General features: G+C 40.3%; 1 protein-coding gene across 13 annotated transcripts in view; it reads right to left on the bottom strand.

Annotated features, from left to right (window-relative positions):
* Window positions 1–375: 375 nt before the first annotated feature.
* The window catches only part of TRIM9 (tripartite motif containing 9), a 554,912-nt gene continuing 542,213 nt past the window's right edge, over window positions 376–13,074 (bottom strand). For all 13 annotated transcript variants that reach the window (XM_069638944.1, XM_069638942.1, XM_069638945.1 and 10 more), the window contains 2 exons: window positions 9,226–9,388; window positions 376–2,458 (listed from right to left, as the gene is read on the bottom strand). In XM_069638944.1, the coding sequence (XP_069495045.1) occupies window positions 2,393–2,458; window positions 9,226–9,388 (229 nt within the window). In that variant the 3' untranslated portion in view covers window positions 376–2,392. The remainder of the gene's footprint in view (window positions 2,459–9,225; window positions 9,389–13,074) is intronic.

Raw genomic sequence — 13,074 nt, 5'->3', positions numbered from 1 at the left:
TCTTCTTCTTGCACTTCATTTGTGCTGTTGCATCTGAGACAGCCTATCTTGCACAGGCTGCTTTATGGAATTACATGGGAGTGAAACTGGACACTCTATAATCACTACTGTTTGCTTTTTTAATTTGGGTATTTATTGTGTGCATCGGTTCCTCTTGTGACTTTTTTTTATTTTATTTTTTTTTTTATTTAATTGCACAGAACAATTTTTACAAAATGAAAAGAAAAGTAGTGTCCGTCGAAAAGGCTTCCGTCACTCCCTCACTCCAGTAGATGTTTATTGTTGTTGATTCACAATTATGACATTGGTGTAGCAAATGATGACACAGAGAAGAGAGGGAGGCGAAAAACGAAGAACGAGCCATGGTGACATATATCGATTTTCTCGAACCCTTGCTAAGAAAGCCGGCAGCTCTGTAGGTCTCTTGCAAAAGTAGTTTATTGGAACAGCAAACATACGTTTCTTCAGTACAGCAGCCGTATCCCGCTATAACTGCAATACAGTGTAAACTACATCTCACAAGTCACTTAAATTCAGGTAAGCATAATGAACACCATAAGGAACAGGGAATTACAATGTAATAAAAATGAGTCCGGAGTGGCCCAGCCATTGAGTCTCATCAACAAAAAAAAAGTAACAGCAGCGTTGTCCTGCAACAGGAATCCTCTTCAGCTGAAGTCAACTAACATGAAGATTTGAACACGGTAGCACCCATTCAATAAATTAGTTAAACTCAGTACTTCTGTAACATTTTAACAAAGCAGTACTCTTTCTAAATATAATTAACATTTATGGTAAAATGATCACCTATTTACATATATTTCTTTTGGCTGGAAAGTTTATTGGTCAACTTTTTTTTTTCTTTCTGAAAAAGTACCTATTTGCAAAAAAAAAGTACTGGTACCCTGGCAAGTTATATGACAACTAAGTATAACGCCCCCCCCTCCACCTGCTGCCCCTACTCTGAAACCTAATTTGGAGCTTTTGGGGTTCTCAGTGGGCTTAAGGTTTAGCAACATGCAGCATGCAATGTCTAAAATAACTGAAGCTGTAAACATAAACAATGTTCTTGTCAAACATAAAGTCAAACTGATTCATACTGAATTACAATGTTTTTTTCATTTCGCCGAAAGTCTGTGTTTGCAAAGTACATTGGTTTATTGTTCGTTTTCATAGGCACGCGTGTACAGGTATGGCAACAAGTGTACATCTTCCTGAGAATGAGTATTCCATGCACTATGGTTCAGAAGCAGCCCCATATTTAAGTGTGGGTTTCCTTGGTAACAAGCAATGCTATCCCCACTGTTTAAACTACAATAATAATTCCACTTTAAGCGTTTTCAACAGCAAGAGATGTCAGATTTTTAAGGCTTGATTTGTGAAAGAAACAGAAATATAAAATGGACATTGTGTAAACCCACAGGAATATGGCGTCACAATTTTGCTTTATACTATTGTTTAAATGAGAGATCCACTAGGATGTTAATCCTGCCCCTGTGTTAATTTACCCTGAATCCTACTAACAACAAAAAGAAAGCTTTCGAAACTCCACCCCCCCACCCCTTTGGGCACATAGCATATTGATTTTCAATGCTTACTTTTTCCAACTGCCATTCTTGTTCCTTGTTCCAATTATGTTCCAAACCTCTATCAGAAACTTGTTTTCAAGGCAATGGGGCCAGTATCACAGAAAAAATTCATTGGTGCAGGGCCATTTTGCACAGTTTTACATCAGGCAAAAATTCACAAGGAGGGGAAAAAAATTATTGAAACAATACATACTTGCACATGGGCAATTTCTTCCCTGGCGCAAACTGCATTTGCACCGCTGCAAAAGTGGCACCATTCATTATATTGCCAAAGCAATGTGTTTCTTTTTTGGCGCATGTCTTTTCCGTTTATGCTGTGCAAAAGATGGGATAATTCCTCCTGTGATACGTTTTTACCCTAATTGGCAATCCAAACTGATGTCTGCTGGCACGTCTCTAAACGACTATGCGCCATTAACATCATGATGGAGAATTTGTAACGGCAAACTCCTTAGCTTCAATTCTTTTCGTTATTTTTAATTCTGCCTAATATTGGAAAAGTTTATGAAAAACAAATCGCAGCTTACCTGGTTGACTGGACGACATTTTTAACTTAAAAAATTGACAGTAACGTGAAGAGCCATCTAGGTACTTTACCAGCCGCAAGAGCTAATTATCAAAGTATATATGCGTGTGATGCTTTTAGAAATGCCAAAAATGTACAGTGTGCTGCACAGCTGTGGAGTACAAATACTGCAGGTAAGAAAGACAAGTTTGTTCATTCTTCTTTTTTTATTTTGTATTTTTCTTCTTTTTTTGGTTTGCTTGGAACTCCAGCTCAGCAAATGACCACAGATGTTCCCCTAAGCCTGCAGAGATGACCTTGTGTTATAGAAGTCAGGGATTGGTAGTCCAGTATGGAGGGTTACCTGCAACAACAAAAAAGTATTTTACAATGTTGCTATCTTGTTAACCTTTTGCAATGAAACCATAGACTAGATTTTCTTTGCAAGGAGGCAGAGCTGTTGCTTAACTTAATAGAACAGATTAGAACACACTTATCAATACACATATTAAACCATATAATGTTCTTCTCGAGCAACAATTGTTTTTCACAAGATTAATGATTGTACTCAATCGTATAATTAGTAATCTCCCTAGCTACTAACGTGATTATTTGAGCTGGTTTCTGAGTTTTCAATTACTAATATGGCACTGTGTTATACAGAGAGCAGGTATGCCTTTAGCGGTCTAGTTGTTCTAGACATGGCTGCACAACCATGAAAAACCTGCTTTTTTGCAGCAGTAAGTTTTCTTTCAATTGCATATCAGCAACTAGCTGCCTTTAGAGGATTTCGCAAGCTGCCTTTTGAAAACAGCAAACCATTTGTGAGTAGAGTACTTAATTTACAATGAATCTGTCACATGATTTCAATGTTCATGTGGATTTTATGCTACCTGATTGCATTTCATATCTTTACTCGTTTTCTTTTCAGTCACCATGGCTTTTAATCCGCTGAGGACGTAGGCAGCACAATTATTTTCCAGATGAGAAATGGCACACTCTTTAAAAATTGTTAGCCAGTCCTAACTTTATTGAGTGTGCTGAGGATGACATAGTTACATTTGTTTTTGCTAGGTCCTTATATAGTCACACAACTGTACCTGAACGTGCCATCACTTTTTTTCTCATTACTCACAATTTGGATTTCTTTTTCAATTTATTGTGCTATTTATTTTGTCGCAGGATTCATTCTTTTCTCTTTTGTTTAACATTTCATTTTATTCTCTTTACTTTTGTTTTTCTTTTCATTTTCTGCATTCATTATTTGGCGACAATATACATACAACTTCCACATTATATAGAGAAATTAAGATCTAATCAATAACTCACAACCCCTAGTGTTCATAGATTTTTCTGACACCTGGGGTCACATTCTTTAACATACAATTCACAACATGAATTCTGACCATCACTGCTATCGTGACTTCTAGCCACTGTTACTGCAGCCTCCTTCACCCCGGGAACTAAAGCCCACTACAACACCTGTGTAAACTCTGTTCTTTTGCATTCAGGTCTGTGTCTCCTATGGAACTCAATTTTCCTACAATGTGTTCCTAAATCAGTTAAGTGACGTTTCGATGGTGCTACAGATAAGCCACCTTCCACAGGACCTTCTTTTGTATGGAGACCATGAAAAGCAACAACAGATGTATATGAGCCTGTCATCTAAAAATATAAAAAAAACAACTGTTTACATCAGTGAATCAGAGCTTCTTTGAACTCTGTGATCTAGTAACTAAAGTACTAACCTTGTATAGTACAAAATAATGGTTACATGTCTTTATATCGAAGTAATTTATAAAGAATGCCCATATATCGAATAGTTTATATTTTAATATTTTATAGTGAATGCACTATTTTTTTTTTTGGGGGGGGGGCTGTTTCCCCAAAATATTTAAGCTTTTACGCCACCCAAAATGCATTCCCTATAAAATGTTTCAATATAAAATATTTGATATATGGGCATTCTATATAAAAGATTCGATATAAACACTGTTTACCAAAATAATCTTCAGTTCATTTTGTTCTGCAAGACTTGTGCATCCAGTCTATGGTCTGTGACCTGTTGACAATGAATAATTAAGTGTAAGTGGAATTATATCCAGTACACATTAAATTTACCTACAGACACTATCATAGCCTGTAGGTGCAAATCCTTAGCCTGTGTTGGGTCCCTCTAAAGGCATGCAAGGGTCTTCATATAGGTGGGAGCATCTGATGTTCAGTCTTCCTACCGGGACAATGCAACCTGAGTTGCCATGTCTTATACCTACAAAATTAATAATTGTGTATCTGATAACTCATGTGATTATCGAATGAAAACAAAAATCATCACCTTCTTACTTTTATTGAATTTACTTGTGCGTATTTTTTTATTAAAATGTTGGTTTATTTGTTTTTTTATATTTTCCTATTTATGCATGTTTATTGTTATATGCCCCTGTCTGGGACTTGTCCCTGCTTGCAAAGAGACTGTCTTACACTGTCCAATTTTTTTTCCGGATAAATGGCCTACCTATAGGAATCTCTGATTTCCGTTAACGTTGTTCACTAGATTGCTTCCGTCTGCTTGTAATTCAGACTGGAGCACTCGCCTCGCGGCATTCTTGTTAACTGAGGGCGATTCTGTGGGGGAGACGGACACAAAGAGAGTGCTTTGTGTCTCATGCTCCTAATCTCGTGGCGAGATCTATACTATTCCTAATTTCTATGTGATAAAAACATACTCTATATCTCTGTTCCTGTGTTCTGGCTTGACATGTCTTTTTCCACGTTCCTTCAGCAACTGTTTCTGCAGCAGCGCTGCCCTGCGCATGCGCCAGCTTTGCTCAAGAAACAGTGTTCCGTTGCCCCTGGAAATCTTGGGCCTGCACATATGTGCCCCCAATGGAGCTTACCCTCGCCTAGTAACTCGTGCCTCTGTTATTTTCAATAATTTGTGCTGAATCGTTCAGTCGATGACCCAAAGCAGGTTGTTAACTGAGTATACATAATTTTATTTCATATAGTAATACATTATTTGCGTGGTGGGGATTCTTGTGGTGTCTTAATTTGCAGTTTGATGTGGCTACTCCTCACCAATCCCTCTATGCTTCTTTGCACATATGTCTACTCTCAATAAATTAATGTGTTCTGGTGTATCCGATGCCGCTTCTGTAAGTAGTTGTCGAAATATGATGTAAGCACCAGGTGACTGTTTTTTGCATGAGAGGGCGAGCTTTATCTTTTCTAATGCTGGTCTGTTCTAGCCGACCTTCCCTACTCGGAGAAATCTATGTGCGAGGGGAGAGCACGGTGTTACCTGGATAATGCGTGGGGATCTAAGGTGATTGCCTCTTTTGGAACTTACATCGGCTCTCATCCTATTCATCCTGACCTTTCACCAGGGCCCATGATGCTGTGGCGTTGGAGCCAATTTTTTTAGAGAGGTGCCTTGTTCTTGCAGCCTTGTATTGCTAGAGCTACTCATGTGCACTCTGATTGTGTCTGGTCATTTGAAAACAAGTTCCTCATTTAGACCTGTCACATTGGTTCCCAATTTGTGTATCCACCAGGATTGCTTGTGTCGGAGCGCCCTGGTTGTATTTGCAGAATTCTTTACACAATCTATTACCCACCATATCATATCATCAGATGTATGCTGCATGCTGATGTACTGGGAGACTAGTGGAGCTGTCAGTATTTTGCGCCTAATGCGTGAACGGTGCTCATCTATTCTCTTGCAAACCGGTCTCGATGTTTGGCCAATATATTTCATACCACAAGGGCATTGTATGCAGTATATGGCATTTATTGTTTTACAATTTGTGAAATGTTTTAAAGACCAAGCTTTATCTTACACTATAAAGGAGGTACTTTTGCGAGTGAATCTGCATATTGTGCATGTGCCACAAGGGTGATGCCCCACAATTTGCCTCAAATGCCAAATAAATATTTTAGGCAATTGTTTTTGGAATTGGGCGTGGGTCAAATGTTCCTTCAGATTTTTTAGATCGTTTAAGTGCCATTCTCGGGAGTGGATAAAAACAAATAAACCAATTGTTTTTCTAAAAACAGGCACGAGTAAATGCAATAAAAGTAAGAATGTGATGATTTTTGTTTTCATCCTGCGATCACATGGGTTATCAGACACACTATTATTAATTTTTTAGGTATAACACATGGCAGCTCAGGTTGTATTGTCCCGGCAGGAAGAATGAACATGAGATGTTCCCACCTATATGAAGAACCTTGCATGCATTTAGAAGTTATCAACAAAGGGTAAGGATTTGCAACTACAGGCTATGATAGAGTCTGTAGGTTAATGTAATGTTTACTGGATACAATTCCACTTACACATAATTATTCATTGTCTATAGTTCACAGACCATAGACTGGAAGCACAAGTCTTTCAGAACAAAATGAACTGGAGATTATTTAGTACTATACAAGGTTAGTACTTTAGTTACTAGATCACAGAGTTCAAAGAAGCCATGATTCACTGATGTAAATAGTTGCTTTTCAATATTTTTCGATGACAGTCTCATACACATCTGTTGTTGCTTTTCAGGGTCTGCATACAAAAGAAGGTCCTGAGGAAGGTGGCTTATTTGTAGCACCATCGGAACATCACTCAACTGATTTAGAAACACATTGTAGGAACATTTTGTTCCATAGGAGACGTAGGCCTGAATGTAACAGTGTTTACACATGTTGTAGTGGGCTTTAGTTCACAAGTTGAAGGAGGCTGCAGTAACTGCGGCTAGAAGTCACGATACCAGTGTTGGTCAGAATTCATGTTAGAAGTGTTGTGAAATGTATGTTAATGAATGTGACCCAGGTGTCAGAACAATGTATGAACACTAGGGGTTATGAGCTATTGATTAGAAGATGTTCATTTGTCCATGTAATGTGGAATTTGTATGTATATTGTCGCCAAATAATGAATGCAGAAAATTAAATGACAAACAAAAGTAAAGAGAAAAAAATGAAATGTTAAACAAAAGAGAAAAGAATGAAAAATAAATAACGCAGAAAATTGAAAAAACAATGAAATATTTGTCCCGATTGGCTTTTCAAAGTGAACCAAGAGATGTTCAAGTTTGGCATTTAGTGCAATAAAACAATCCAAATTGTGAGAAATTAGAAAAAAAGAAAAAAAAGAGACGGAATGTCGAGGTACAGTTGTGTGAATATATATCACCTTACCCCAAAGTACCTCACTGTAAGGGGTTCCCTTATGTTGTCTTACTAGATCCTTGTCTAGTTTTTGAGGCAATTTGGAACAGGAGTTCCTTAAAAACATTTCTCTCACATATCGGACATTGCCCGATTTGTGGAGGTTAGTGAAAGATAAATAATTCTCTGTCACTGTTACAATCATACATTTTAATGGTTTGAGAGTGATTTGTTCCCTCCGATTAATCACACCACCAATAATTGTTTTTGCTTCCGAAGGAGATCCACAAAACCCTGAGGGATTGAGGCATGTCAGGCTGGTTCTGATTACAATGACAATGGAATAGACACACAGCCTGTTGACTGAACTTCGCTGAACATCAACATTTCTTTTGAATAATTGATTGTCTCTTTGTACTTGTGGTGTATATAGAGTTTGGTGTATGAATAGGTTTATATTCAAATGTGACATGGGCGTTTGTGGTATTTCATCAGAGTTGTACTTCAAAAGGATAAGTCGCCTAATCACAGAAACACATATTTGTAGTGTTGTAGAGATATCTGAAACACACTCTTGACTTGACAGGGGCCTTCTTTGTTGTATATATGTTTAGCAGCTGCCCACACTAACCCCGTCAGTATATTCAGACAGCCTTCTGTGGGTCTTTTTGTAGCAAATCCATTGCTGTCATTCTTTTACCGCTGCTGTAATACTCAGAATGCAGCCTAGAGTCTAAGACCTGAGTTACACATTTCAAAATTCATAGGTGACAACAAGTGGTGAGGGTTTCTAGAACAAGGAGAAATTGTAATCTTTGCACTAGCAACTCTACGGCAAGGACGAAGTAGACCAAATTGGTCAGGAATGTAAAGCTGTGAGTGCAAAAGCTCGAGTTTAGTCTAATTGTAAACAAAGCAAGAATTAAGAAAGCCCCTTTGAAAAGACTGTCAGTTTGATGACAGTGAAAGTTGACAATTCAGAGATTAACACTCCAAACGTAATGTTGAAGCTACATGTTAACAATAACATTCTTACACTTTGTGTATGTTTAGTCTATATCGTTATTTTATTGAGAATGATTAGCCAACATCTCTCTTCCTGATTTATGAGGCAAAAGATCTTGTAGAAACATCCTTCTACCCTTATTCAAGAAGCTCTGCAGATCACGTGTCTTTGCTAGCCCCATTCAGTATCATGACAGTGGGGATGGTGGAACAGCCTATTTATTCACCTGGTTCTCTGAGTGTGGTAATATCAGAAAGGGTGATTTCCGAATATGTCTGGAGTCTTCCTATACACCAAGACAGTCTGGACAAACATGATGTCTGAGGGAATCACTTGCCTGAAGGTCTTCAAGCAGCCCACCTAGAAAATTGTGATAAGTCAGACTCAAGCAGCGGTCTGCAACCTTTGGCTCTTCAGATGTGTTGGACTTTAATCCCATCAGCCCTAATTAGTGGAGTCAGTGGTGTGGGATCATGGAAGTCATACTCCAAAAGTGCTGGAGTGCCAAAGGTTGCAGACCACTGACAAAGTATACACCAGGAGACAATTGAGCTGCCACATCACAAGTGTCAGTTTTATCTCATTGGAGATTTCAAGATTCATGACAAAAGAAACAGGAGTGATGGAGAATCAGGTGAAACATATCTTCGATGGCCAGCAACTGCAGAGGAGGTCATAGATGCAGACTCACCAGGCGGTGGCCATTTGATAAGCCTTTCAACACCTGTAAGGAACTAAAAACAAATGTCTAAAGAGGAAAAAAAACAAAAGGCAAAATGACAATGGGATGTTGTAGCTTTCACAAAGATCCACACATATATTTTAGCTTTTATATTGCAGAATTATTGACCCTGCAAAGACCCAGAGTTCTTCTTCACCAACTTTGAAAGAGCCCCTAGAAATGCTAGTTGGCTGGTACATGGTTGAAATGATCCAAATGACATTTTGAAGAATACCAGATGCAGTACCTGTACATTTCTGTTCAGGCTGATGGCAGGAAAGAAGAGGCCTTCCATACTTTCAAAGGCCACAGGCCCTTGCTGCTCTTCATTAATGGAAAAGGTCAGGGTCCTTCTGGTGAAGTCAAGGAGGATTCCAACAGTGGCACCTTTCGATATTCCCCCTTCAGTCCTATGAGCAATCAAAACAATATCATTTATATATCGTGCAACTTAATATGAAATTCTTTAAATATTATTCAAGGCTATACAGGCAGCTTCTTCTGGGTATGAACAACACAGCCAGATGCCAAGCAAATACTGGACATACAATACAGGGAGCCATGTGGCATTCTGGTGACTTGATGACAAACAGTGATGCTAAAAGCTACGCGACTCGTAAATGCAGTCGCAACCTGGAGATGGCATTATTAGATCATAATAGCCCTATTGAATGATGCTATGTCTTTTCATATTTTTCAAAATAGTGGTCAAGGTTCATGCACAAATGGCAGGGTGGATGGCAGGTGCGATGTCAAGGTTCATGCATAAATGGCAGGGTGGATGGTAGGTGCAATGGGCCCCTTGCCTCTCTACTCCATCAGTTCTTGCATCAAGGTCCTGATTCAGAACTGACCTATGGGAGACAGGATGCCCTGGCTACAGGTACAAGGAATCCTCATTCAGCCCCTCCATGCATGCCTAAGTGTCAGGTGTGCTACCGACCACCATATCTATATTCACAGACAGCCACAATGTGGTTGAGGAGGCTGTGGTCATGCCCCTACCCACATAGGTCAAAGGGCATGTTTGCATTGATGGGCCTTAAGGGTCCTGTCACTGCAAACTATATTTAAAATGTCTGTTTCCGAGCCAATGCCAAGCAAGGGCCTATCTATCTGGGGCCCTATAGTTCTCCCAGGGGGTCTTTGTAGACTGCAGAGATCATTACACTTTCCCTGGGTGCTTGTTTCCAACAGGGGGGCACATGGAATAGGGGAACGAGCAACACGACTGCAGCACATCAAGGCACAAACATTTGTGAACAGGGGATGTGCATCGAGAAAATTGCGTCACAGCCCAACCAACCACCTGTAGGTGGTGTACCCCACACAACCAAATCTAGCGTGCAGACCTATTTGTGTATGCAGATTCACTTATGTGAATCACCGCTGCCCACAGGTATTTCCGCCCCTACGCATGCTATGCGTGCCCTCCAAGTAGAGCTGGAATTGATATTGATTCAGGTATTGAGTCCTTTCTGATCTGGTCTTTCCATTTCATGTCCTTTCATTTTCTTGTGCCAGTGGCTCTAGCTCATAACTCGGTTGTCCTTGTTCGAATGTCTGAGCTAAAGTGCTAATCCACCCATCTCTTACACTCCTCTTCCCAGATAACCTTCCCTTTCTTCATGAAACTGTCCATCTCTTCTCTCTTGCATGTCACATGTGTGTTACAGTGCATCACCTACTGCCAGTGGTGCGGTTCTCGGAGAGGAAGTGTCTTGCTAAAAAGCATCTTGCCTGGAAATTGCATTATTGTTTCCATGTCTGCTTTTGAAGTCAGAAGGTTCAGAATTCATTAAATACCAGTAGTCATTGACTGCACTCTGAACATTCTGATTGGCTAAGAGGAGGTCAATAATGATTTCCATGTGCTAATACAATGTAGTCATTATTATTTCATCATCCTGTCAGGAGTCTCGCACTGCTTTTTCCTGACGACGTGATCCTTGCAGTTAGTGCTATATATTAACATACATGTCTATTCTCTGTGACTGTCCTATCATCATGCATGTACTCACACCAGGCGGTTATATGCTAAATTATCACTCCTCTCAAATTCCTGTGTGTAACCACTGTCTGGTAGTTCCCTCTGACCCTCACCCATGAACATAAGAAAATAATATTCTAGGAGCATTGTTTACTGTAGAACCCATCCTCAACAGTTTCTACCACACTGCCCATACGCACAGTACTGTCAGTGCCGAGTGCATGGTGATGTATGGTGATGTGTTAAAGCTCATCTGCGCGCCTGCTGACTTCACTCGCGTCATTGGGTTGATAAATTGATATAACGCTGCCCTCAAAGGATGAGCAGTCATGAGAGCAGGGTTTGAACATCACCACTGGCAGTGCTCTTTTGGCCATTGGCTTTGTATTTTCTTGTTTTATTACAGAACCACAGAATTAAAATAAGCAGACTGCTGACATAGGCAGTGTAGCATGCAACTAATCCTGAGGCTTGCTGACCAAGGGGAGGAGTCGAACAAGGGCTAAATGCTCCAGGTTTAATGCCATGTCTTGAACTCCTTTGCCATTCAATGCTGAGTTTATTTCTTTTTAAGTTTTAACATTATCAAATAAAGTTCATTTTGTTGGCCTTTCATGGGGCCTCATTTATTGGCTTTTTTGTTTGTTTATTTTGTCTTTTATTTTTTTGCTTTGTAAAATCAAAGTTTAAATCACAAACAGCAGAAATAGGAATTGACATACTCTACACTTCTTAATATTATCATGTCGCAAGCAATAGAGTAGACTGGTGGACCATGTGTAAAGTGAGTACAGTCTGGCCCTCATCACAAACTATGCTGCTCTTTTACCTCTACACACATAGGCACTTTGAAATGTGCGCTATTGTCAGGGCCGACATTTTGAATTTTGTTTCATGCCTGGAGTCCTGGTACAGTACCTTTTTTTCTTTTTTTGTCTTCCCATTTCAATTTGGGGCTGGGTTGTGGGGGGTTAAGGGTGTTCCTCTAATATGGAGATGTTAATCACCTACAATGTCCCCAGTGCTACCTTTGTCCATTTGCAAAGGGGCTCAAGCCAAGGGCATGGTGACAAAATGGGCCTCATTATGACCTTGGCGGTAGGGGTTTAACGGGGCCGGTAGAGCTGCCGGCCCTGTTAAACCCTTACCGCCTCATTACGAGGTCTGCTCGCTGGACCTGGTAAGGAGGCGTGGTAAAACCAGGCGTCCTTAGCGGGTCCCGCGTGTGGCCCAGCAGGCTAACAACAGGGCCGTCATTAACTGGCCCGTTGTTAGCATGCTCCCCATTCCCATTGAGCCCTATGGGGGCTCAATGGGAATGGGGATGTGCAGGGTCTGGGTTCCCTGAATGGGGAAATACCGGGCCCTCCAAGGTTGGAATGGCCCAGTATTTCTCCATTCAGGGAACCCGGACCCGGTACCCGGAATGGGGGTAGCCGTGCAGCAAATAGCGGCATGGCTACCTCCATTCTTGTAATGAGGCCCAATGTGTGCTGCACTCCTGTGACCCCCTCGCCATTGACTTGCTGCTTGGAGCTGATAGATGCTGTAGTTCATCTGCAGAGCCAAAGGTGAGTGTGCCAATGTGTGCAGTATCCTGTAACCCTTTAAAAAGAAAGAGCAGGAAATACTTAATGCTAGGCTATGTATTCACAATGACAGCAGGTGCAGCCCCAACCACAGGGTTGGGGGGCTCAAATCCTTCCAAATTGCTGCAAAGGTTGCAGCAGGAGGCTAGACTCTGTAGCAACGTCCACTCTGCTCCAAATATGTAACAACCCTCTTCTTTTTTCCCATTTTTTAAGCCACCTTTCATGGGGCAGTTGGGATAAGAGTTGCAAGATCCAATTTTGTACTTCTCCAATTCACCTACATTTTGTAACGTGTTGTCTTGTGTGTATCGTTGCCGTATTCTAAATGCATGCCCTTTGTTCTATCTACTCAATGCAACAATGCAGTCCAAAGGAAAGTCACTACAAGAAGAACTGGGGTATTCATTTAAAATTGTATGCAGCAATGTACCAATGTTGTTGGATTTAAAAATGCTTTCAGTGATGTAGACATACTATCACTAAATGTTACCTGCTTGATAACACCAAGGAGTGG

This window comes from Ambystoma mexicanum, chromosome 14 (assembly GCF_040938575.1).
Source record: "Ambystoma mexicanum isolate Mex_15411 chromosome 14, UKY_AmexF1_1, whole genome shotgun sequence".
NCBI classification, from domain to species: domain Eukaryota; kingdom Metazoa; phylum Chordata; class Amphibia; order Caudata; family Ambystomatidae; genus Ambystoma; species Ambystoma mexicanum.
This window is presented reverse-complemented; position numbering and strand designations above follow the sequence as displayed.